We start from the raw sequence: 27,870 nt of genomic DNA on the forward strand, positions 1-27,870 counted from the left end.
AGCCAAGATATTAATCAACCTTAGTGTCCAACAACAGTTGAATGGATAAAGAAAATGTGGTAGATATATACAATGGAATACTAGTCAGCCTTAAAACAGAGATCCTGCCATTTTGACAACATGTGTGAACTTAGAGGACATTATGCTGAGTGAAATAAGCCAGAGACAGAAAGAAAAATACTGCGTAATCTCATTTATACGTGGAATTTCTTTTTAAGTTGAACACATAGAAACAGAGAGTAGAATCGTGGCTATGGGTCATGGCAGGGGGAATGAGGAGATGTAGGTTCAAGGGTACAAAATTACAGTTATGAGATGAATAAGCATACAGATCTAATGTATGGCATGAGGACTATAGTTTAATAACACTGTATTGTATAGCGGAAATTTGCTAAGAGGGTAGAGTTCAGGCACTCTTACCATAAAAGAAATTAACTATGTAAGGTGATGGGTATGTTAATTTGCTTGGTTGTAGTAATCATTTTACTATGTACTGTATATCAAAACAGGCTATATACCTTAAGTATACACAGTTTTTAAAAGTATGTCATGTAATTGCAAACAAAAGAAAGCAGGCATCATATATTTTATCTAAGTAGGTGGAATTCTGGCCAATGTGCATTAAACAACACAATGACATTTTAATGCTATAACTGCGATGTCCAATAAAAGATATCACATTATAAGTCTATACACCCCAAAGAAATTAATATAGCAACCAAAACAAAAGAAAATGTAGACATACATAAGCAGTAAGAGATAATCCGCCACTGGGTCAGGTGCGGTGGTGCATGCCTGTAATCCCAGTACTTTGGGAGGCCCAGGCGTGTGGATCACCTGAGGTCAGCAGTTTGAGACTAGCCTGACTAACATGGTGAAACCCTGTCTCTACTAAATACAAAAAAAAAAAAAAATTAGCCAAGCGTGGTGCCTGTAATCCCAGCAACTCGGGAGGCTGAAGCAGGAGAATCACTTGAATCCAGGAAGCAGAAGTTGCAGTGAGCCGAGATTGTGCCATTGCACTCCAGCCTGGGCAACAAGAGTGAAACTCCATCTCAAAAAAAAAAAAAAAAAAAAGATAATCCACTACTTCTCGCTCCATAAAAGATCAAGTAGAACCAAAATAAATAAATAACATAATTAGTAAGTTAATGCTAATCAGTGTATATCAAACTTCAGTGCCCCTTCTCAATAACAGAACTGCTTTCTTTGGGACAGCAACATAACTAGCTAAAATACTACATTCCCATACTTCTCTGCATTCACATATAGGATACGTCTTAAGTTCTGACTAGGGAGGTCGAAGTATTACAGTGTAGAACTTCAGGAAAATCTCCTTAAAGAGAAAGATGCAAGTCATTTCTTTTCCTTCTTTATCCACAAAAAAAAAAACTGAATATGATGGCTTGAGCTTTAGCAACATCTTGTACCATGAAGACAAGGGCATGTGATCAGTGAATATGAAAGATCCTGGGTTTCTAACAACTTTGTAAAACAACCATATCAGCCCTGAACTGCCCAACTCTAGATTTTTTTTTTCCTGGGGGAAAAAAACCCCAACAACTCTGCGTATTTATGCTGTTATAGATGGGTCTCTGTTATATGTGCATGCACCTAATCCTAATAGATATGAACTTGAAAGCAAAGAATGCCCAAAGAACATTCACCAAAATTGACCATATATTTTAGGACATACACATACACAAACCAAACTCAAGAAAACAGATGGAGGGATTAGCCTAAAACAGGAGAAGGGTCATCTCTTCCTCTGAGACTAGAAAGAGAACAGGTGCATATACAGGTAAGTTTACAGATGTCGGGCAGCAAGTCAAGGGCTTTTCCCTTCTTCATCACCTCAATTTTCTCTGTGAAATAGGAGCCAGAAATGTGAAAGGTAGAGGAGGAAGCAGATAGAGAGTAAGATTTTCATGTTTTGAATGCCACTAAGGGACAAGTTGAGGGAGAATAGACAAGATTATAGTTTTTGTCTTTTGCTATTGTTGTTATTCAGATTGAAGAACCACCAAAGTTTTCATTTTTATCCAATTCTACCAGGTATAAAGGGAAAAATAAAATGGTTAGTCTCAGAGGCTCATTAGATAGGAAGGGTGGTGGTTTAAACACAGTAAAAAATAAAAATAAAAAAACACAGCTTCGTTAACTCCATTAAAGCTTGCAGCTAGGGAGCAAGAAACAGATTTTTTGGTGTTATTTTGATTTTGTTGTTGTTTTTGCTTCAGCTAAGAGGTATGCTGCAAACCAGATCCCTGCTTATCAAGGACTAAAACCCTAACTTTAGGAAGAAAATATACATATTCATATGTATGCTCATATACATGCCCATAGAAACACATCATACAAATGTGACCCCAAATGTTTTTATTATTAACACGGGAGGGGGGAAAAACAGTAAATATACAACCCAAAGTTAAAATAAACTCAAAATTAAACTACCAATTTAATCAAATGTCCTAATTTGTGCCCCAATATGTGCCTCTTTTTGATTTTCACAAATTAGTAAATTAGTACTAACAAATATTTTTGCCAGCCTAATAGAAAACAGTTACATAAGTAACTAAATAGGAACATCAACTCACCTCATTAAGCACATTTTGTGAGACTTAAGAGAGCATCACCACCTGGTGGTAGATTCAGGGTAATGATTAGCAACCAAATAGAAGGAAATGGCCAGTCCCTGTCACGGATAACATACATTATGAAAGGCCAAAAGCCTTGGCCAAAACTAAGACCAAAAAAAGTAGCACTATAAGTGATTAGCTTCCAACTTAATAGAATAACAGAAATTTGGAAGGGTGATCTAGAATCCACATTTAAGATTCTAATACAATATCCCATGTAGTACAAAAATCCTGTCTACAAAACTATAGAGATATGATACATTGTCTGTGCTAAATACCTGTAGTAAAAAGAAACAACTTCTCTGGATATCATAGATTGCTAGATAGGTTTAAATTGGGTTTAAATTTGAGTTTTATATCCCTCAATCAGTCAATCTAATTTTGCAACCCAATGCAACATAGAAAACCCCTGATATATTCTATAGCCTGACTTCAAATATATCTCTCATTTTGTTTTTGTTTGTTATAAATACACCCCATATTCTTCAATTGCCTTGATTTCTAGATACCGTACATCCTGGTCTTCCAGATTTTCCAGATATATTTGATTTGTCAGCATCTATTTTTAATGCAGCACCTAAAATAAAACTGACTCACATGTTGGCAGTGGAGTATAGGCACTTCTATTAATACTTTCCATGTTTCCTTTCAGATTTTAATAGCTGTATCACACTTCTGCTCACATGTTTTAGTCACAATTATTCCTGAACAGCTTTATGTTACATGGTGACCAGTAAGCTGAGTGTTAGAAGAGACTGAATAGATTTAAGGGCCAGCATTTACTTTTGTAAGTCTATCCCTAAACCTCAGCTCTCTTCCTCTGCTCTATAAAGTTCCACCATATACTCACTTATGAAAGAAGAGGAACAATAAAAGAGTAACTTCAAGATAACCACGAAGAGACAGTAAAACATAAAAATTTTGATACATTTTTATGCTTAGACCATAAGGAGGTTTATGGTGACATAGGCATCACACAGCAAGGGAGCCCCAGGAGGATTATATTTAGATATCTAGATAGATAGATAGATAGATAGATAGATAGATAGATAGATAGATAGATAGATAGATAGATAGATAGATAGATAGACAGACAGACAGACAGACAGACAGACAGACAGATAGATAGATAGATAGATGTAGAGATAGAGATAGAGATATATGCAGCTCTCTGAATTGGAAATGCAGAACCTAAGACAGTCTGCTGTTTGCTCTCTGTCTGCACTGGCCTTTGAGACAATATAAAAAGCAAATAAGGGTATTCCCAATAGTAAAAGATTATTGAGGAATTTTTTCTGGGGAGTGATTAGGCTGGAAAGGTAGGAGCTAAATATTGTTTTGGCAGCAGCAGCTTTTGCAACAATAATAGAATCTGATGCAGACTGTAGCAAAATAAAATCACACCACTTAGGGAAATGATGCCATTGGTAACTTTGGACAAATGTTTCATATGGTTCATTATGAAATATCGGTTAATTAATTAGGTGTTTATCATAACAAATGTTTTCAATTTGACTTCTTGTTCTTTTCAATTTCTCATATACATGCCCATATGCACTCATGATACAGATGGGACGCAAAACATTTTTACCTTTAACATAGAAAAAAGTGTATAATCTAGATATTTATATATATAATTTCAGCTGTAATAGAAATGGCTACAAGTGAGAGTCTATATGAAATAAGCAGTATGTAAAGAAAAGATATTTTATTAGAAGGCAAGTAATTTTAACCAATTTATTTCTCTCCATGATTAAGATTTAGCTGTATCGTTTTATTTTTATGTTCCAGGGACCTTGAAGGCAACCATATCCATAATTTAAGAAATTTGACTTTTATTTCCTGCAGTAATTTAACTGTTTTGTAAGTAATATGCTATGCTTTTGAAGTAATATTATATTTTATTACAAATAAAATTTAAAAACACCCATTTTATGGAAAAAAAATCCCAAAGAACATCAAGAGTCTGTTGTTGGATCTCAGTTTGAGAAACACTAAATTGAAGTCTTAGCCTATAAGAATGTTTATTCTTTGCAAATTATTATGGCATAAATTAAGTTTTTCTTTATAATTGTGAAAAAATAGTTACAATCAAAATGAAAAACAAAATACTGCTGAATGTTCACAGCCTTGAGGATGTAATTATGGACATCAAGATAAACCTTAAAGTGTTAATGAGTGTAATTCCTTCTTATGCATCTCTGGCCTATTTTAAATTCACATGGCATTTTCTGTTAAAAGTAAAGGATGTTAGATCTTCCTTCAGTAAAAAAAAATCCAACTCTCCTATTCACAGCTTATTTTACCAGAATGTTTTTCAAACTATGGATTGCAACTAGTAAGTAGGTGATGAAAGTAATATATAGCACAATTTATTATACCCTTGTCAGCATTTTTAAGGGAAACAAAATTTAATTGAATAGATTATATCAGACTGCAATGCAGATAATAAATGTATTGTTTCATGAGCCTTAGGGTGTGTGTGTGTGTGTGTGTGTGTGTGTGTGTGTTTTATGATCCAATATAAAACACATTTTTTACTGTGTGTTACCACAGGAATGATTTGAAAACCATTATCCTAGACTACACAGGACCCCTGTATATAGGCGATACAATAGCTCTCACTGATATTACCATATGTTTTCTCCAATTCCCCCCATTCCAATGGGTTCCAATGAGTTCCAGTTTGAACTCCTCCTGAGTTCAGCAATCTTCAGGTACAGGGTGCTTGATATAAATAATGCAAAATAGTGTATAGTAATTGCCCAAAGGAAACCAAATTGCACCTGAAGGACACAGAACAAATAGATATCTGAAAAACTTAGAATTTCTTTTCTATTGTACTTGTATTTATTTTTTAAGGAAACCTCTGTATTAAGAGATTATTTGTGGATTTCCTCTTGGCAGGTGTTGTGCTTTTAAGGTCCAAGAATATTGGGAAATGGTGGTAATGGTTTGGAGTGCAGTGAGGAAATAAATGGCAAAGGACAATTTGAAGACATGTCATACAATGTTTAAAAAATTAAAAGCCCTTTAAAACTTAGTTCTGAGTTGGTCCTCTAGGCTAGCTGGTAACACATGAGATCAGTGCAGAAATGTCAAGAGTTAAACAGACTGATTCAGCATCCCAAATTAGAGATTCTTCTAAAGGGGTTCAGCTAAGAGTGGACTTCCTTAGGCAGATCCGCCCGAAATCACATCAAGTAACAAATGAGTAGGAGTGCTGTGGTGGGTGGGCTATTTTGTTAGACAGTCATGCTATGCATACTGAAGAGACAAGTCTAAAACAGCTCCTATGCTCTTGGTTGCAAGATATGCAGTCTGTATTCTCAAAAGTTGGGGTTTTCACCATTTCTCGTGCAAAGCTCTTCCTCCCTATTTCACTTAAAATTTTGAATTTCTATTATTATCATCATCAAAACATTTGAGAAATTTAGGATTAAAATTAAATTGGATAATTTATACTACTTCAAAATGTCTTTATGTGAAAAATGTACTGTATATTCATTATCTTTGTTTCTGCATACCGTTCCTCTCTTTAGTAATTCTTGTCAGTTACCTAAAGAAGTTACAATGCGTTTTTCTTTTTACTTTCAGAGTGATGAGGAAAAACAAAATTAATCACTTAAATGAAAATACTTTTGCACCTCTCCAGAAACTGGATGAATTGTAAGTATGACTGAACATACACTGATAAGAATTTTCTTTCTACTGTTTTATTTTTCACACTTGTACTTATATGTGTTTATACATTTAAGAAATATTACTTGTCTCCTCTTTCTAAGCATTATTTACATATATACACCTCAAGCCACAAAGGAATTCAGATGGCATACAAAAAATATGGAAAATAAAAATATAAATATTTGAGGAAAGTGGGTTAAAGGAAACACAGCTGTAAAGAAATAATAAAGCCAGTATAAAATTAATAAATAAAATACATTCTACACCACTCTGTTCTACTCCTAAAGAAGGACGGTAAATTTGTGGGGGGGTTTTTGTTTTGTTTTTGTTTTTTGTTTTGTTTGTTTTGAGACAGGGTCTCACTCTGTCGCCCAGGCTGGAGTGCAGTGGCACGACCTTGGCTCACTGCAACCTCCGCCTCCCAGATTCAAGTGAATATCCTGCCTCAGCCTCCTGAGTAGCTGGGATTACAGGCGCATCCCACCATGCCCAGCTAATTTTTGTATTTGTAGTAAAGATGGGGTTTCGCCATGCTGGCCAGGCTAGTAAATTTGTTATTATGTTTCCTAAAGGATTAGGATTCAGGGACCATAGATTAGAAGATACCACTTTGCTGATCTGAAACCAAAGGATAATCTTGGATCCATAAGGAAATTAGACACTACTGTGGATAATATTCCTACCTATAATAATGGAAGAGATAAATTATTTTTATAATGCCCCTTTTTAATGCCAATGACATAATTCCAAAGGGCACTATAACAATTCTATGATGAACCAAAGCCTGTGCTCTAAGCACATTGTAGTTGATTTTCAGAATAAAATAGATGTAGAACAATGGATGAAGTGCTTATCCTTCAGACCATTTTTTTATATTTTAGTGTCAATTTTTTTTCTTTTCATTTTTTTGTTTGCTTTTTTTCTAGTACCAGGGTGTCACTCTGTTGCCCAAGCTGAAGTGCAGTGGTACAATCATAGCTCACTGTAACCTCAAACTCCTTGGGCTCAAGTGATCCTCCCACCTCAGCCTCCTGTGTAGCTAGGACTATAGCACACCACCATGCCCAGCCAATTTTTTTTTATTTTTTGTAGAGACAGGGTTTCTGTGTTGCTGGGGCTGGCCTAGAACTCCTGGCCTTAAGCAATCCTCCCGCCTCAGCTTCCCATACTATTGGTATTACAGACTTGAGCCACTGTGCCCAAGTAGTATCCATCTTTCTGGAAAGAATCTGAATGTGGACAGAGCTACATGTTTTGACAATTAGCTAGACAGAACACTGATTTATTAAAACTTTTCCATAAAAATTAAAGAATACAATTAGAATGTTACGAAAATAACACCAGGACACCTTACTTGGGCACTCAAGAAGTTACAATGTGTTTTTCCTTATGTTAGGTAGAGGGAATACATGTGCCAGGAGCAGGAACGTTTCTCAGGTAACAATCCTGCATTCTGCCCCAAAACATCAGGGAATGAGCCATTAAAAACACAACATTTTATCTGTAGCCTGAAACACTTTTTGGTGGTCAGTACCAATCATTCACAAAATGTGCAGGAAAATCTCAAAAACAAATAGACCCAACCATCTGTTGTAGCAACTCCTGGCACGTGACAACTGAACCATATCATCAGCACATAGGAAAGTAGTCTGAATAGTAGGGGGAGATGCAGCTGGATGATCCAAAGTATTATCTAGACATTAGAATACAAGTTAGTCAAGGGATACTAACTATATACTTTTTCTTGTTTCATCCACTTGAAATCATACCTGAATATCAAGGGACAGTTCCTTCAAATCCTAGCCTTTATGGTGGCAGTCAGGTGCAGATTTTATATATCAATAACCAACAGTGAACATGAACTCAAAGGGCTTAGTGCATAACCAATGCTAATCCAGGTTCAGAAGTAAAGGAAAGAATAATACAAACTGCAGAGGGTAACCAAGGCCAATAATTTGTCTTGCTAATTATTAGGTGGACTTTAATGCACCTAATCCCATATTACCTGAAAAATCAGATTCACCAGGACAAAAATAGCATGTTTTCTAAGAGTCGACAGCTTTCATTGGATGAGTCTATATCTAAACTGTCCTTTTGAGAGAGGGTTGAACTACACTCTGTGCCCCTCCAGGCTCCATCACACCAACAGAGTTAATGAGGACAAAGAGGATTCACTTGTCACAGAGGACTTTAAGTAGCTCTAGTGACAGAAAATCTTTGCCACGTGGGTGACTTAATTTGAGCTTTTAAAGTCAACTACTCTAGTTTACAAGGTGTTTCCTGAGTTCATTCAGAAATGGACCTTGACTCCAATTAAGTTTAGCCTAACTTTCCTAAACTTAAGCTGAGAAAATGGCCCTTTCAAATGTCACTTGGGATCTGGGCCAACACTATCCTATTACATGATTCATGCTGTTAGAACTATATGCCAGGATTTGCTCTGATAACAAAAACCCACACTCCCACCAGTAATTGTTGAACAAGACATTTGGAATTTTAATATCCCAGTGCACCATTTTAAATCCGTTTGCACATTAATTTACTAATATGATCAATATTTTACTTGGCTTCCTATACAAGGAACTGAAATTGTGCCCCACTTTTACTAAAGATGAAGCAGATAGACTCAGTCTATTCATAGTCTTCTAACTGGGGATGGAGAAAACAGCTAGTCCAAAACTGAGCTAGGCACTGGGTAGCCCAGATGAATAGATATCGTTCTTGTACTCAAAGAACTCACATGTTTCAGAAAGGAAGCACATAGGTACAGAAACAGTTGTAGTATGATGTTATATGTGCTATATGTGTTATATGTGCTATAATAGAAGTGTGCAAGAGGAATGCATAGGAGAACAAAGGACAAAACACTTAACCTCCCTGGGCTCAGAGGTTAAACAGAGGAATGACGTTTGAATGAAGTCTAGAAGGATGAATATGAGATCACAAGGAGGGAAAGAAGAGCATGGGGATTAAAATACTGAAGTGCATTCGGGTCATGGTGAAAAGTTACTTTGGGTAGAAAGTGGTAGGCAAGGAGACTGGAAACAAAGTCAATGGCAAGACATTTGAATATTTAAAGGTTCATTATGGCCAGGCGCAGTGGCTCACATCTGTAATCCCAGCACTTTGGGAGGCTGAGACGGGACGATCACTTGTGCCCAGGAGTTCAAGACCAGCCTGGGGAACATGAAGAAACCCAGTCTCTATCAAAAATACAAAGATTAGCTGGGCATGGTGGCATATGGCTGTAGTCCCAGCTACCCAGCAGGCTGAGGCGGGAGCATGGCTTAAGCCCGGGAGGTGGAGGTTGCAGTGAGCCGTTTGTGCCACTGCACTCACACAATGTGGTTTTGATTTCATCTCCTAAGGTACAGTAAGCTATTGAAGGAGATTCCAACTCTTTATGAAAGAGGTGGAATTTTAGAATAATTCCTTCAGTTGTCTAATCAGAACAATCTGTTGACAATTCACCGATAAATATGTAACTAACAGCAATAGTCTCCAGGTTCAGTTTGCAGCAAAGACATTTATAATATTTATCACATTATATTAGCCACTTATTTTTAGTTTTAAAAACTCAGTCTAAAATTGTCCTACCCTTCGAGGTCAAAAAATCTAACGTTTGCCTTATAAGCAAACCAGCATATATAACAAATACATCTATTAATTCTCCTATCTATCCCAGTGGCAACAAATATGATTTGGAGATGAATAGAAGAAAAGGTTAGACTTTCCCTTAGTATCTCTTGATCACCTTACAGAGCTCAAGTCTATTGAAACTTTTTCTTGTATAAAAGAATCTGAGGCCTTTCACATGAGAGCTGCCACTGTCAAAGCTACCACAAGAGGTGCTGCTGTCAAACACCTTTTTAGGACTAAGGTACGAGGTCATACCATGTTAAGCAGACCCTCTACACATACATGAGATGACATGCAAAGTATCCTACCCCAGGATAATATGAGATCCTGTGTATATCAGCTGTGAAAGAAACTCGAACTTGAAATAATACACTTCCATAATAATCACAACAATCCTAAGCAGAAAAAAAAAATTAAGATCGCAAACCATATATCTATTCTAACACAAAAAAAAAGAGAACAAAGGAAGAAGGGGCACAACACAAAAATTAAAAGAATGAGAAAATGCGATTGATTAAAACCAGATCAGGCCAGGCACAGTGGCTCACGCCTGTAATCCCAGCACTTTGGGAGGCTGAGGCAATTGGATCACAAGGTCAGGAGTTCGAGACCAACCTGGCCAACATAGTGAAACCCCGTCTCTACTAAAAATACAAAAATTAGCCAGGCGTGGTAGCACACACCTGTAATCTCACCTACTGGGGAGGCTGAGGCAGGAGAATCACTTGAACCCGGGAGACGGAGGTTGTGGTGTGCCAAAATCGCACCACTAGACTCCAGCCTGGGTGACAGACCAATACTCGGTCTCAAAAAAAAAAAAAGATCAAATACCATCAAGTATTTGTCTTCCAGGGGATGATGAAATGGAATAAAATATTTTTATATTTTCCAACTTTGCTCCTTTTTTAAATTTTTAGACTTCTGGTGATTAATATAACTCACCAATGGCATTGTTGAAAAGTTGTATAGTGGTTTCCTAATGAATTTCAGAACAATGAATAAAGTCTTAAGAAAATAATATCACATATTTGCAATTATTTCTCCAGGGATTTAGGAAGTAATAAGATTGAAAATCTTCCACCGCTTATATTCAAGGACCTGAAGGAGCTGTCACAATTGTAAGACTGATGTTAATTTTGCCACCTCGTTTCTTTATCTTATTATTTTTTAAATTGTGGTAAAATATGCATAACATAAAATTAGCCATTTTTAAGTGTGTAGTTGAGTAGCATTAGCTGCATTCACATTGCTGCACAACCACCACCACCATCTACCTCCAGAAGTTTTTCATGTTGCAAAACTGAAACTCTAGCCACTAAACACTAACTTCCCACTCACCGTTCCCCCATCCCCTGGCTACAGCCATTCTACTTTGTGTCTGTGTGAATTTGACTACTCTAGATACCTCATAGAAGTAAAATCATGGAATATTTATCTTTTTGTGACAGGCCTATTCTACTTAGCATACTGTCTTCAAGTTTCATTTCTGTTGTAGCAGAAATGAATTTCCTTCCTTCTTAAGGCTGAACAATATTTCATTGTGTATATGTATTGCAGTGTTTATTCACCCATCAATGGACATTTTAGTTGCTTCCATCTTTGCCTATTGTGGATAATGTTGCTATGAACGTGGATGTACAAATATCTGTTGACCCTGCTTTCAATTTTTAGGTACCTACTCTCAAAAGTAGAATTGCTGTTTCATACATTTCTGTCATTTTATTTTTAATGTATGTTTCATTCTGTTTTCCATAGGAGTTTAACCATTTTACATTTCCCCTAGTAGTATACTAGGGTTTCCATTTCTCCACATCCTTCCCAACACTTGGTATTTTCTGTTTTTTTGATAATAGGCATGCTAATGGATGTGAAATGGTATCTCACTGTGATTTTGTTTTGTGGTTCCCAGTGATTAGTGATGTTGAGCAACTTTTCATGTGCTTATTGGCCATTTGGATACCTTCTTGCAGAAAAATCTGTTCAAGTCATTCACTCATTTTTCAATTGGATTGTTCAGGTTTTCTGTAGTTGTTAGATTGTTGGAGTTCTTATATATTCTGGATGTTAACTTCTTTTCAGATACATGATTTTCAAATATTTTCTCCCTTTGTATGGGCTGCCTTTTCACTCTATTATGGTGTCCTTTGATGCACAAAAGTTTTTAATTTATGTAAAGTCTAATTTTTAAATTTCTTTTTTTGTTACTTATGCTTTTGGTGTCATATCCAAAATAACACCAAATATCATTGGTGTCATGTCATGAAGCTTTTCCTGTATGATTTCTTCTAAGAGTCTTATAGTTTTTAGCTTTAACATTTAGGTCTTAAATACATGTTGAGTTAACTTATGTACATGGTGTAAGGTAAGGATCCAACTTCATTCTTTTGCATGTGGATGTCCAGTTTTCTCAACACAATTTATTGAAAAGACTACTCTTTCCCCATTGAATGTCCTTGGCACCCTTGTTGAAAATCATTTGACCATATATCTGTGGGTTTATTCCTGAGCTCTCTATTTTATTCCATTAGTCTACATGTCTGTATTTCAGCCAGTGCCACACTGATTGCTGTAGCTTTGTAGTATGTTTTGAAATTAAGTGGTGTAAAATCTCCAATTTTGTTCTGCTTTTTTCAAGATTGTTTGGCTATTTGGGCTCCCTGCATTTTCCATATGAATTTTAGGATGGATTTTTATATTTCTGCAAAAAAAAAAAAAAAGGCAATGGGATTTTGGCAGGTTGCTTTGAATCTGTAGCTTACTTTGAGCAATACTGACATCTTAATATTAAGTCTTCTGATCTGTGAACATAGCATGTCTTTCCTTTCATTGGTGTCTTCCTTATTTTCTTTCAGCAATGTTTCGCAGTTGCCAGGGTATTTATCTTTCACCTCCTTGGTTAAGTTTATTTAAGTATATTATTCTTTTGATGCTATTGTAAATGGAATTCTTTTCCTCATTTTCTTTTGTGATTATTCATTGCATATAGAAACACAGCTGATTTTTGTGTGTTAATTTTATATCCAGGAATGTTGATGAATGTTTTAGTTCAAATGGATTTCTTTTTAGTTAAATCTTTAGGATATTCTACATATAAGATTACATCAGCTGTAAACAGAGATCATTTTTTTCTTCTTTTACAATTTGGATGCCTGCCTTTCATTTTTTTTTTCTTGCCTAATTGTTCTGATTAGGACTTCCAACATTATGTTGAATGAAAGTGGTAAAAGCAGGAATCCTTGTCTTGTTCCCACTCTTAGGGGAAAGCTTTTGGTCTTTTACCATTGAGAGTGGGTTTTCATATACATCCTTTATTACGTGAGGTAGTTTCCTTTTATTTCTAGTTTGCTGAGTCCACTTCATTTTTTTATACAACCCATTTGTCATTGTCATTCTTTCTCTCTTTCCTTCTTTCTGTAACTGTGGCTCCCCCAGCAGTTCCTTCCATCCCCCATGTAACTTATAGTCTAATCTTCAGTAAATATTTTTGTTTATTTCCTCTTTTTTTTTAATTTTGTTTTTGTAGAGATGGGGGCCTCATTATGTTGCCCAGGCTGCTCACATTGGACTTCAAGGCTCATGCCATTCTCTCACCTCGGCCTCCCAAAATGCTGGGATTACAGGCATGAGCCACCACACCCAGTCTAAATATTTTAGAAAGAGAAATTTTCCTGAGAAGTTTCCTTTAATCAATGATTCTTGTTTCAAGGTGTTGTTTTTCAAAGATTCTGAAATTTTCTCCATTTAAATTTACCTTTCAGTTCTCTTTAAGAAGGCAGGTGCTTGTGGTCCCAGTGAGTTGAGAAGCTGGGGCAGGAGGATCCCTTGAGCCCAGGAGTTTGAGTATAGCCTGAGCAACATAGCAAGTCCCCATCTCTGAAAAATTAAAATATAACAATAAATTCCCTTTGAAGTCTACTTTTCATTTCATGTTTCATGACTTAAGATTTATTTTAAAAGATATGATATATTATTCCATTAATTCAAATTTTGACTAAATGAGATTATTTTATTTCATTTTATTTAAACCATATCTGATCTTAGGTAAAATGTGAAGCAGGTGCGGCTCTTTCTCAGTCCCCTACCACTTCTCTGGTGGCAGCCCTTTCTTGACAGCTCCGCCTTCATGCCTATGTTTTATTAGGTCTCAGTCTATCACTACCGAAATCACAGAGTATCTACCACAAGCTGGGCACTGTTCTAAGTGTTTTATCTTAATTAATTCACTTACATGTACAATCAACCCTGTGAGGCCAATGCTATTGCTATCTCTTTATTTCATTGACAAACAAAAATTGTATATATTTATCAGTACAACATGATGTTTTGAAATATGTATACATTGCGGAATGCCTAAATTGGGCTAATTAACATATGCGTCATCTCACATACTTATTTTTTGTGGTGAGAACACTTAACGTCTACTCTCTTAGCAATTTTCAAGAATACAGTACATTGTTATTTGCTATAGTCAGCATGTTGCACAATAGATGTCTTGAACTTATTCCTCTTTTCTAAGTGAAATTTTTGTACCTTTTGACCAATATATTCCAATCCTTTCCCACCTGCCTGTGGTGACCACCTTCTACTCTCTACTTCCATGAGTTCAACTTTTTTAGATTCCACATATAAATGAGATCATGTGGTAATTATCTTTCTATGCCTGACTTACTTCATGTAGCATAATGTCCTCCAGATTCATTCATGTTGTTGCAAATGACAGGATTTTCTGTGTTTTTTAAGGCTGAATAGTATTCTATTGTGTATGTATACATTTTTTTTTATCAAGTCATCCTTTGATGGACACTTGGGTTGAATCCATACCTTGGCTATTATGAATAATGCTGCAATGAATATGGGAGTACAGAAATCTCTTTAATATACTGATTTTATGTCCTTTGGATATATATCCAGTAGCGGAATTTCTGGATCATGTAGTAGTTCAATTTTTGATTTTTGAGGAAGCCCCATACTATTTTCCATAATGGCTGTACTAATTTATATTCCCATCACCAGTATGCAAGGGCAACCTTTTCTTCAAATCATCCTCAGCACTTATCTTTCATCTTTTTGATAAAAATTATTCTAAAAGGTGTGAGGTAATATTGTGGTTTCAGTTTGCATTTCTCTGATGATTAGTGATGTTGAGCACTTTTTCATATACCTGTTAGTCATTTATATGTCTTCTTTTGAAAAATGTCTATTCAAGCCCTTTCCCTAATTTTTAACCAGCTTATTTGTTTTCTTGCTGAGTTGTTTGAGTTCCTTACACATTTTGGATATTAACCACTTATCAGATATATGATTTGCAAATATTGTCCCCCATTACACAGGTTGTCTCCTAACTCTGTTGATTGTTTCCTTAGCTGTGCAGAGGCTTTTTAGTTTTATGTAATCCCATTCATCTATTTCACTTTTGTTGCCTATATTTTTGGGGCAATATCCAAAAAAATCATCACCCAGGTTAATGTCCTGGGGCTTTCCACCTATGTTTTCTTCTAGTCATTTTATAATTTTACAGTTTAAGTCTTTCATCCATTATGAGTTATTGTATACTTTTGTTCATAAATATGTTAAAGTAACCCAAAATAAACAGATTCACTCGCTTTACTCATGTAGTTTTTAGAAATGACCTATTGCTGCTTTTTTAAAAAAACAGGAATCTTTCCTATAATCCAATCCAGAAAATTCAAGCAAACCAATTTGATTATCTTGTCAAACTCAAGTCTCTGTAAGTATTCACATATGGGGATAGTTTTATGATAAAATTGTTTTTTAAATACTAACAATGTATATTTTTATATATTTACTTCAAATCATAAGCTTTATTTCCAAGACATTAGTTTAGCTCCACAAAAACATATGAGTGCTTGCTGAACTATAAACAGACAACTATTAGTTTTATCTTATATATTTGTAAATTAAAAAATTATGATGAATTATTTTATATTTTTCTATAAGTCATTAGGAGCTTATGTTGATTTGTTTGCTTTGACCCTTCAAAGACATCTGTGCATATTCACTCTCTTAACACTGGGTATTTTATAATTTATTATAAGTGTTTTTACACCAAGATGGAATATTCTAGATTATATAAATCCTTACTTGTACCACACACACAAAAAAAGACAAAAATTCTGTTAGAGCCAAAGAATTGCCTTAAAAGATAAGCTTCAGGGCTGAGTGCAGTGGTTCACACCTGTAAACTCAGCACTTTGGGAGTCTGAAGCAGGAGAATTGCTTGAGATCAGGAGTTGAAGAACAACCTGGGCAACATAGGGAGACGCTGCCTCTACAAAAAAATAAAAATAAGCAAATTAGTTGAGTGTGGTGGCATGCACCTGTGGTCCTAGCTACTTGGGAGGCTGAGGTGGGAACATTGCTTGAGTTAGGAGGTTGAGGCTGTAGTAAGCCCTGTTCATACCACCACACCAGCCTGGGCAACAGGGGAAGACCCTGTCTCAAAAAAAAAAAAAAAAAAAGTAAGCTTCAGTTCATTTATTTTGAGTGTTCCCTCAGTAAAATGACATTTTATTAGAAAAAAATTATTAATTAAAAATTACTAGGAAATTTTCAAGGATGTAAAACATCCTCTGCTATTGTAATATTGTACAAAAGATAATGCTTGTGCATTTATTCCACACATATTTATTGATTAGTTAAAACACACAAAGCATTGTGCCATGATCTGTGAGGATCTGAAAAAAATCAAATAAGGAAGATAATATGTGTAAAAATAACACAATCAGAAGGAGGAGGATTTGGGGAAGTGGGTGGGTTGAGTATAATTATTTTGTTCAGAGTAAGTGTTAACTAAAAGCATTTTATTAAATTGTCCTTCACAAAAACTCAATTTATTAAACCATGTATAATACATGTTCTTTTGATTGATTATTAATTTGATATTTTTAGCAGCCTAGAAGGGATTGAAATTTCAAATATCCAACAAAGGATGTTTAGACCTCTTATGAATCTCTCTCACATGTAAGTAGATATTTTATTGTTTTTCACTGTGATGTTAATATTTGTTTCCATGTGTATTATGATAATGCATCCAATCTATTAATATTTTCTACTAATTTGCCAGCTATAAACTGAAAGTTTGTGTTCCTCCAAAATGTATATATTGAAATACTAACCCCAGTGCAATGGTACAAGGAGGTAGGGCCTTTGAGAGGTGACTAGGTCATGAGGACAGAGCCTTCATGAGTGGGATTAGTGCCCTTAGAAAACAGACTCTGGTCCAGGCCAGTGGCTCATGCCTGTAATCCCAGCACTTTGGGCGGCCGAGGTGGGTGGATCACCTGAGGTCAAGAGTTCAAGACCAGCCTGGCCAACATGGTGAAACCTCGTCTCTACTAAAAATACAAAAATTAGCCAGGCGTGGTGGTGATTCCAGCTACTCAGGAGGCTGAGGCAGGAGAATCGCTTGAACCCTGGAGGTGGAGGTTGCAGTGAGCCAAGATGGTGCCACTGCACTCCAGCCTGGGTGACAGAGTGAGACTCCATCTCAAAAAGAAAAAAAAGAAAAGAAAAGAGACTCTGGAGACCACCCTTGCCCCTCCACCTTGTGAAGACAGACAGAGAAGATGGCCATATATGAAACATGTGGTCCCCTACCAGACACTGAATCTGCTGGCACCTTGATCTTGGTCTTCCCAGCCTCCAGAACTGTGAGAAATGAACATTCGTTGTCTAAGTCACTCAGTCTATGGTATTTTTGTTACAGCAGCCAAGTGGACTGAGACATGTCTAAACAATAATTAAAACTCTTAAACCTTTGATATTGGATGAGATGATTTTAGTTTTCCACAGTCTGGTAGAATCTCATAGGAGATTTTTTGAATCTCAGGAAACATGAGTGTGAGGGGAATCCACTTGGTCTTGTAAGAAGTTATCCTCAGCTCTAATAACTGTTCACAGATATTGATGTTTGCCTAATGAGCTAGTAATTTGTGTATAGGGTGTGTTAGTCCATTTTGCATTACTACAAAGGAATATCGGAGGCTGGGTAGTTTATAAGGAAGAGTTTATTTTGGCTCACAGTTCTGTAAGTTGTAAGAGAAGCATGGTACCAACCTCTAATCTTGGTGAGGTCATCAGGAAAGCTTTTAATCATGGCAGAGGACAAAGAGGGAGTAGGTGTGTCAAATGGCGAGAGAGAAAGCCAGAGAGAGAAGAGGAGGTGCCAGCTCTTTTTAACAATCAGATTTCATGTGAAATAATAGAAGGAGAACTCACTTATTACTGCAGGAAGGACACCACACCATTCATGAGGGATCTACCCCATGACCCAAACACCTCCTACTGGGCCCCACTTCCAACATTGGGAATCAACTTTTGACATGAGATTTGGAGTAGACAAATATCCAAACTATATCACATGGTACAAGTGCTACCAGATGAAGAGGAAGGAATTTATATAGGCAATATAAAATAATTATAAATAAATCAATGCTGCAAATGAAGGTAGTTAAGAAGAAGTCTTTCTCAATGAAAATATCCCCATATATCAAGGCATGATTCAAGCAAGCGTGCATGGATGAAATGGTAAACTTTGAAACATCTTTTATTCAAAGAGTATGTCTGGTTGTACCTGTGATTACATGCTTTAGAAGCACTTTTTTAATTGAATGCAATTTTATAGCAGTTATTAGAATGATCCATGCCATGGAAATTAATTTTCAATAATTTAGAAAATGTCAGCTACCATCAACTCTGTAATCTTGCTTGTATTTTAAGTCTAACACAGAACCCTGTTTTTGTTTTCCATAGTTCCTCAGAAAGATGGCTTATAAAAGATTCCTTTCTTGTATGCAACATAAAGCAATCTGACTAAATTAAACAGAACAGAATTTATTGGAAGAAAATGGAATCTGAAGAATAATTTATAGCCTCTGGAATTATCCATCTAAGTGTCATTCAATCAGATTCAGTTTCAGGAAAGAGAATCTAGTTGATCACATCTAGGGCACTTACCTACTCTGGGCTAGGGATTGCCTCCACTGAAGGTCCCACCATAACTTCTCAAAAAGGGAGAAGTAATTCTCTCAAAGGAAATCAGAACACTATTATCAGAAGAGTGATTGAGTGCTGGGCAGCCAAAGCAGCAAACAGAGTTACTATAATTCTGTTGATAAAAGCAAAACTTCAGCCTAAGACACATAGTAAAATACCAATCAACACTCCTTCTTTCCTCATGTTCTGCTCTCCTGTCCTTCATGGTTTACAGAATAAATGGATATAACCGAATGGGGAAATATCAGCAATTGACCTTGAGCTTGACAGGACAAATTGTAATCATCAGGTTTTTATCTTTTCTTACTATAGCTCTTTATACACTAAAGATCATTTATATTTTTTGGCAGAACACATGGCTTTATAGACAAATAGATCTAATTTGAAGTTCAATTTGCATATTTAGTAGAAAATTTCCTAGCAAATAACTTGCCTCCACTGAAGATTCATCTCTTCCTATTAATGATGCTAACACCTACCTCACGGAATTCATTTGAGAACTTATTTCTGATACTTAAGAAATGCTCAATAAAAGGTGTTGGTGTTGGTGGTAACACAATAGTAATTATAAATTATCCACATGGTATATTTATCAACAAGGAAAGTCTCTCTATTGATGAAAGAAGTCACTCAACAAATATTTATTGAATGCTTTATTATGTACCAAACTCTAGTGTGAGAGATAGGCATGTTAGCAAGTAGTTACAGATAATATAACTTCTTTTTTTTTCTTTTACTGTGGCACTTCCATGTTTAAAATCTTTAATATTATTTTGTTATTTTTATTAATTGACAAATAATAATTGCACATCTTCATGGGGGTACATAGTGATGTTTTGGTACATACAATTTATAGTGATCAGATCAGGATAAAGGATAATTAGCATATCTATCCTCTCAAACATTTATCATTTCTTTATGTTTAGAATATTCAATATCCTCCTTCTAGCTATTTGAAACCATACATTATTGTTAACTATAGACATCCTACCATGGTATAGAATATGAGAACTTATTCTCCTTTCTAGTTGTAACTTTGAATTCTTTAATAAGTCTCCCTGTCTCTTCCTTCTCCTTACCCTCCCCAGCCTGTAGTATCCTCTGTTCTACTTTTACTTCTGTAAGATCAACATTTTTAGCTTCCATATATGAGAACATGAGATGTTTAACATTATTCCTGGCTTATTCCACTTAATGTAATGTCCTCCATTTCCCTCCTTGTTGCCACAATGACAGAATTTCACTTTTTTTATAGCTGAATATTCCATTGTGTGTATCTACCACATTTTTTTATCCATTCATCAGATCATCAACACCTAGGCTGACTCCATATCTTGGCTATTGTGAACAGTGCTGAAGTAGCATTGTTTGTATGGGGTAATTCCTGAGGTTTGTTGCCTCACGCCAAGGAAATTAAGGACGTGGACACACAGGGAGTGAGGTTAAGAGCAGAGGTTTAATACGGGAGAGAAAGAGAAAAGCTCTCTCTCCTGCAGAGAGAGAGGGGCTCCTGAATAGGTCTTCCAGTTCTGTGGTGAAATGCACAGGGTTTTAATACAGTAGCTTGAGGAAGCCATGTTTGATTTACATAGGGCCCAAAAGATTGCTTGGACCAGGTGTGCCATTTGTATAGCATGCGAAGAAGCTGGCTGCCCCACCCTAATCTTTCATTATGCAGATGGGTTCTCTACCTGTTTGGCACCATGTTGTCTGCTTCTTTATTGTACATGTGGTTGACAAAGAAAAGGAAAGATGGAGCCTCCATGTTGAACATGCTTGGCCCCCAGGTAGCCTTTTCCTATTGGCACAGCTGCCAGCATTCACCTGTGCAAGCTTCTAGCTTGCTTTTCTATGTCTGCAGCTTAATTTTTCAGGCTGCTCTTTGTTAGAAAAGAAATTATTTGGGGCTGCTTTTTATTAAAAGAGAAAGCTTACCGAGGACTCTCTTACCCTCACTAACTGCCTAAATACTTTCTTTTTAGCTCCTGTATCAGTGCTGCAATAAACATGGGGGTGCAGATATCTCTTTGATATGATTTTCTTTTCTTTGAATAGATTCTCAGGAATGGGATTCCTGGATCATATGCTGGTTTTTTTTGTTTTTTTTTTTTTTTTTTTTTGGAGACAGTCTCGCTCTGTCACCCAGGCTGGAGTGCAGTGGTGCAATCTCGGCTCACTGCAACCTCTGCCTCCACAGGTTCAAGCGATTCTCCTGCCTCAGCCTCCCAAGTAGCTGGGACTACAGGTGTGCGCCACCATGCCTGGCTAATTTTTTGTATTTTTAGTAGAGACGGGTTTTCACCGTGTTAACCAGGATGGTCTCAATCTCCTGACTGCGTGATCCACCCACCTCGGCCTCCCAAAGTGCTGAGATAACAGGCATGAGCCACTGCTCCTGGCCCACATGCTAGTTCTATTTGTAGTTTTCTGAGGAACCCCCATATTCTCCGTTCTCCATAGTGCCTATACTAATTTACAGTCCCGCCAATAAGAGTTCCCTTTTCTCCAGATTCTCATCAGCATTTGTTACTTTTTGGTCTTTTTGATAATAGCCATCCATCCAACGTTGGAGTAAGATGATACCTCATTGTGGTTTTAATTTGCATTTCCTTGATCATTAGTGAGGTTGAGCATTTTTTCAAGCATAGGTTGGCCATTTGTATGTCTTTTTTTTTTTTTTTTTTTTTTTTGGAGACAGAGTCTCGCTCTGTCGCCCAAGCTGGAGTGCAGTGGCACGACCTCCGCTCACTGCAAGCTCCGCCTCCCAGGTTCACGCCATTCTCCTGCCTCAGCCTCCCGAGTAGCTGGGACTACAGGAGCCCGCCACCATGCCTGGCTAATTTTTTGTATTTTTAGTAGAGACGGGGTTTTACCGTATTAGCCAGGATGGTCTCAGTCTCCTGACCTCGTGATCCGCCTGCCTTGGCCTCCCAAACTGCTGGGATTGCAAGCGTGAGCCACCGCGCCCAGCCTTGTATGTCTTCTTTTGAGAAATATCTGTTCAGATCATTTGCCTATTTTTTAATGGGATGTTTTCTTTTCTTTTCTTTCATTGGTGTTGAAATAACATCATAACTTCAATAACAAAAAGCCATGGAAGCACAGAAAAGAAAACACTTAACTCTTCCCCTGAGGGATAGAAAGCAGTCACTTGCAGCACAATAGGAGCTGTGTAACTGCATTTACGTATACTAAACATTGCGAGTACGATAAAGGTTTCCCTGGAGGGATTCATTCTCTTGATCACATCTAACAGTTTGTATTCTAAGACATGTCTAACACTTGTTATGTTTATTATGCCTATTTGCTACTCTCACCCACACATTCTTTAACAATGAAATCAAGCTAATGATAATTGGATGTAAGTTTAAAGTTTCAGAATCCCTAATGCTTTAGTCCTCTCAATTTCATCTTAAGACATTTTCTTTCTACCGATAAAATGTAGGAAATAAATATGAATGTATGGTGACACTGAATTAAATGGAAAATCTTATTTTACTTTCTCTTTGTATACCAGATATTTTAAGAAATTCCAGTACTGTGGGTATGCACCACATGTTCGCAGCTGTAAACCAAACACTGATGGAATTTCATCTCTAGAGAATCTCTTGGCAAGCATTATTCAGAGAGTATTTGTCTGGGTTGTATCTGCAGTTACCTGCTTTGGAAACATTTTTGTCATTTGCATGCGACCTTATATCAGGTCTGAGAACAAGCTGTATGCCATGTCAATCATTTCTCTCTGCTGTGAGTATTTCCTGGTTAAAGGGGAATTGTAGTTTTGAAATATACAAAAGCTTTATTATTAGAAAATAAGTTGTGAGAGTGGTAGAATTATGGAATTTTACATTTTTCTCCTTTTTGCTTGTATGCTGTTTTCACATTTTCTACAGAGAAAATAGCATTACTTTAGCAATAAGAAAAAATATGTTTTTTAAACTAGGAAATTTAATCACCTTATGCAAATTAAGGAAGCTTTCATTTATTAGTTCTCTCTCATACAGTGGCTCTGAAGGCACAATATTTTGTTGACGCATCTAAAATCTTTTACTACAAATAAAATTGCAACCTCCTATGGTCACAATTTTACGTGCAGACCTATACTTACTTTTTTATGTGTATGTCCAGTTCACAGATATTGACTTAACAACTACATGTTTTCCTGATCTCTGAGCTACTAGAATTTTTTTCCACTCTAACTGAAATGTGTAAATAAGAAAATATTTTTAGGGAGTATTCATTTTTTCAAAAAGTTGTTGCAATATAATGGCAAGGTGTTATGTTAAATGAACACTGCAAAGAAAAATAAGGAAGAAACCAGTCCTCAGGATGTTTGTAGTCTAGGTCAAGTGGCCTAGAATTTATCCATGCTCCCTCAAGCAAGTAAAGCATCAATCTACATGAGGTTCTACTTTTGTATGTGTGCTGCCCCCATGTGCTGTCCCCATCCTTATTCAAAGTCTAATGTCTAAATGGTTTTTTTTATTGCAAGCTATGTAAGAAACAGAACTCAGAAGCCATTTACTATTTTGTATTGCTAGCTACAAAATTTTTAGTAAGTTCAATTTCCTTGGTGAAGCCTAGACTGTAACTTCAGAGTTAAAGGCTTAGGGTCAGCCTTATGATTTATACAGTGATGTGATTTTAGGGATTTTGTGTAGAATGCTTGTGCGATCCAAAAATCTCACCCACTTTCTGATATGTAACGTTTGCTTAAAAAGAAATATGCCAAGTAGTGTAAGAGAGCTAATTCCTGGGATTGGAGACCCTAAAAAGAGACAGAAAAAGATGTAAAAATTGAAAGAGAGAGAAAACAGTTTTGCTTAGACCAACTCTGGTAAGTAATTTAAGCCCCTTAAAATTGTACTGACTGCAAAGCAGTTCATAATTATACATATCTCTTAAATTATAGGCTTCAGAATTCAGTCATTATTCTATCATAGGAACTTGTGAATTACTTTCTCCAACATTTTATATGACACCTTGAGCTTGTTGCGTTGGGAGAATTTCAGTGGAAGAGCTGAACCAAATAATGCCATCCTCATCTAAGGCCCTAACTGAATGCTCTACGTGATTGCATTTTGTTCATTTATTCGACACTTCTACGTGATGGGTCTAGAACAATAGACAAGATCTATGCTCTTAGAGACTTGCACTTTAAAGGAAAATGAAGAAATGATTGCATAATTAACCGTAGAGAGTACCTTTGAGAGTGGTTACCACAGTCTATGAATAGATCCTCATCTGTAAGTGAATTATTAGGAGAATAAAAATTACCTCTTCCTAAGTTGGAAGAAACTTGACTATTTTTTCTAGCATTAAAAATATTATTGCTTATTGATGATTTTATGATACCTATTTATTTCTCTAAATTTGTGAAACTATGACTCCTCTAGGTGCCGACTGCTTAATGGGAATATATTTATTCGTGATCGGAGGCTTTGACCTAAAGTTTCGTGGAGAATACAATAAGCATGCGCAGCTGTGGATGGAGAGTACTCATTGTCAGCTTGTAGGATCTTTGGCCATTCTGTCCACAGAAGTATCAGTTTTACTGCTAACATTTCTGACATTGGAAAAATACATCTGCATTGTCTATCCTTTTAGATGTGTGAGACCTGGAAAATGCAGAACAATTACAGTTCTGATTCTCATTTGGATTACTGGTTTTATAGTGGCTTTCATTCCATTGAGCAATAAGGAATTTTTCAAAAACTACTATGGCACCAATGGAGTATGCTTCCCTCTTCATTCAGAAGATACAGAAAGTATTGGAGCCCAGATTTATTCAGTGGCAATTTTTCTTGGTAAGAAACTAAGAAACTAATGTTCACAAGTTTTTATTTCAAATCCTCCAACCAGTTTTTGTTAGTAAGAATGAGGGTGAATTCTATCAGAATCCCCAGCAAGGATTTTCCTCCCCAAATTATACTCTGATATAAATTCCAACCTGACACAGCTTAATAAAAGACACTAAACACCTGTATTTCATGTATTCACCCTAAACATGCTAAGCAAAATATGTTTTGGCTCTTTGCTTTACAATATGAACATAATGATATTTATTATCTTTTCAAATTCATGGCAACACACATCTTTGTCTTGTGAGTATACATACAACTGTTCTAAACCAGCAATGTAAAAATATTTTCAGAGTACAGCAAAAAGTAACTGAATTAGAAAAAAATCACTAGGCCAGGCACGATGGCTTGTGCTATAATCTCAGTACTTTGGGAGGCCAAGGTGGGAGGATCACTTGAGGCCAGGAGTTGAGACCAGCCTGGGCAACATAGCAAGACCCCATCTCTACAAAATTATTTTTTAAAAATTAGCTGGTGTGAGGCCAGGCACGGTGGCTCATACCTGTAATCCCAGCACTTTGGGAGGCCGAGGCGGGCCAATCATGAGGTCAGGAGTTCAAGACCAGCCTGACCAATATGGTAAAACCCCGTCTCTACTAAAAATAGAAAAATTAGCCGGGCATGGTGGCACACACCTGTAGTCCCAGCTACTTGGGAGGCTGAGGCAGGAGAATTGCTTGAACGTGGAAGGCAGGGTTGCAGTGAGGCAAGATAGTGCCACTGCACTCCAGCCTGAGCAACACAGCGAGACTCCATCTCAAAAAAAAAAAAAATTAGCTGGTGTGATGGCATGCACCTGTACTCCCAGCTACTTGGAAGGCTGAGGCAGGAGGATTGCTTGAGCTCAGGAGTTTGAGGCTGCAGTGAGCTATGATTGTACCACTGCACTTCAGTCAGTGACAGAGCAAGAACCCATCTCTAAAAAAATTAAAAATAAAACATCACTAATACTAGAAAGCTTAAAAACCCAAGATATTCATTGAATTACTGTAATTTCAATATCTCATTTTAAAAGTAAACATTTTATCATTCTTCACTACTTCCACAAAACCTCATCTCAAAAAAATTCATGATTTTTGTGGACTTTAGTAATTCTTTGTGAAGAAAAAACCCACACATTATAGTCTTTGTATCTTTAGTAATAACATCTTTGTATCTTTAATAATAAAAATGTTTTATTTATGTTTTTTCATTTTGAAAGAAATATTTCTATGCATTAATAATACTGTTTGTATTCCAAATAGGTATTAATTTGGGCGCATTTATCATCATAGTTTTTTCCTATGGAAGCATGTTTTATAGTGTTCATCAAAGTGCCATAACAGCAACTGAAATACGGAATCAAGTTAAAAAAGAGATGATCCTTGCCAAACGTTTTTTCTTTATAGTATTTACTGATGCATTATGCTGGATACCCATTTTTGTAGTGAAATTTCTTTCACTGCTTCAGGTAGAAATACCAGGTACAATATTTTTTAATCTCCTTAAAGAAATAATAAATCTGTTTTTACAGTGTTCTTTTAAGGAAAACAATTAAAATTCTTAACACTAAACAATTCAAAGAATTGTACATCAGATCCGAGCACAGTGGCTCATGCCTATAATCCCAGCACTCTGGGAGGCGAAGACGGGCAGCTCACTTGAGGTCAGGAGTTTGAGACCAGCCTGGCCAACATGGGGAAACCCCATCTCTACTAAAAATACAAAAACTAGCTGGGCATGGTGGTGCACTGCTGTAGTCCCAGCTACTCAGGAGGCTAAGGCATGAGAATTGCTTGAACTCAGGAGGCAGAGGTGGCAGTGAGCCGAAATTGCGCCACTACACTCCAGCCTGGGTGACAGAGCCAAAAAAAAAAAAAAAAAAATTGTAAAAATTGTAAGTCAGAGTTGTAGGTACTTTTGGCTCTGCTCATCAATATAACATTTACTGGGGAAGAACTGTTTATTTTTTTCCATAAATGCCTAATAATACAATTACTATGGAACAAAGAAGCAATGAGTGACCAAAATAAATTCCACACGGTGTTGAAATTCTAATCATCACATGCTTAAGGTGACTAGAAAGGAAAACAAGCCAAAACAATTCTTAAATAATTACTGCATTTTTTTTCAGAATGTAAGAAAATTTTCTTCCTGTAATACATGCAATTTAGAGAAGATCATGCCAGAGTGTGAGAGATAATAGAAGCAAACATTCTTGGCATTTAAAAAGAATGTAGGCTGGCATGTTGGCTCACGCCTGTAATCTGGCACTTTGGGAGGCCAGTGTGGGAGGATCACTTGGGCCCAGGAGTTCAAAGCTGCAGTGAGCCATGATTGCACCACTGCACTCCCGTCTGGGTGACAGAGCAAGATCCTGTCTCAAAAAAATAAGAAATAAAAAATAAACAATGTGCATTACATCCATTAGGATGACTACTATTTTAAAAAAAACACACATAGAAAAAAAAATAAGTGTTGGTAAAGTTGTGGAGAAATTAGAATCCTTGTGAATTGCTGGTAGAAAAATAAAATGGTACAGCTGCTATGGAAGACAATATGGCAGTCCCTCAAAAATTTAAACCATCCAATGGTTTAGTTACCATCCAATGTGGAAATGGTCCAGTTACCATCCAATGTGGAAATTCTCCTTCTAAGAAGAAAACCAAAACAATTGAAAGCAGGGACTCAAACAGATATTTGTACGCCCATGTTCATTGCAGCATTATTCACAATAGCCAAAAGTTAGAAGCAATACAAATGTCCATAGATTGGTAAATGGATAAACAAAATGTGGTACATACGCACAATGGATTAGTATTTAGTCTTGTAAAGGAAGGAGATTTTGACAAATGCTGCAATATAGATGAACCTTGAAGATACTGTGCTAAGTGAAATAAGTTAGACACAAAAGGACAAATATTTTATTTCACTGACATGACGTTTCTGATATAGTCAGATTCATAGAACATAGAACGGTGTTTTCTAGGGGTTGGGGGAAGGGAGAATGGAGAGTGATTGTTTAATAGGCATAGAGTTTCAGTTTGGGAGAT

At 36.4% G+C, this 27,870-nt stretch overlaps 1 protein-coding gene across 6 annotated transcripts in view; it reads left to right on the forward strand.

The window, feature by feature from the left end:
- The window catches only part of RXFP1 (relaxin family peptide receptor 1), a 139,332-nt gene that overhangs the window by 108,365 nt on the left and 3,097 nt on the right, over nt 1–27,870 (forward strand). For 3 of the 6 annotated variants that reach the window (XM_063705623.1, XM_031010522.3, XM_055384763.2), the window contains 8 exons: nt 4,431–4,502; nt 6,237–6,308; nt 11,009–11,080; nt 15,619–15,690; nt 16,872–16,943; nt 22,495–22,724; nt 24,374–24,784; nt 26,083–26,301. In XM_063705623.1, the coding sequence (XP_063561693.1) occupies nt 4,431–4,502; nt 6,237–6,308; nt 11,009–11,080; nt 15,619–15,690; nt 16,872–16,943; nt 22,495–22,724; nt 24,374–24,784; nt 26,083–26,301 (1,220 nt within the window). The remainder of the gene's footprint in view (nt 1–4,430; nt 4,503–6,236; nt 6,309–11,008; nt 11,081–15,618; nt 15,691–16,871; nt 16,944–22,494; nt 22,725–24,373; nt 24,785–26,082; nt 26,302–27,870) is intronic. The other 3 variants (XM_055384760.2, XM_055384761.2, XM_063705622.1) reach the window with 3 other exon arrangements.

Source organism: Gorilla gorilla, chromosome 3, assembly GCF_029281585.2.
Source record: "Gorilla gorilla gorilla isolate KB3781 chromosome 3, NHGRI_mGorGor1-v2.1_pri, whole genome shotgun sequence".
Taxonomy (NCBI): Eukaryota; Metazoa; Chordata; class Mammalia; order Primates; family Hominidae; genus Gorilla; species Gorilla gorilla.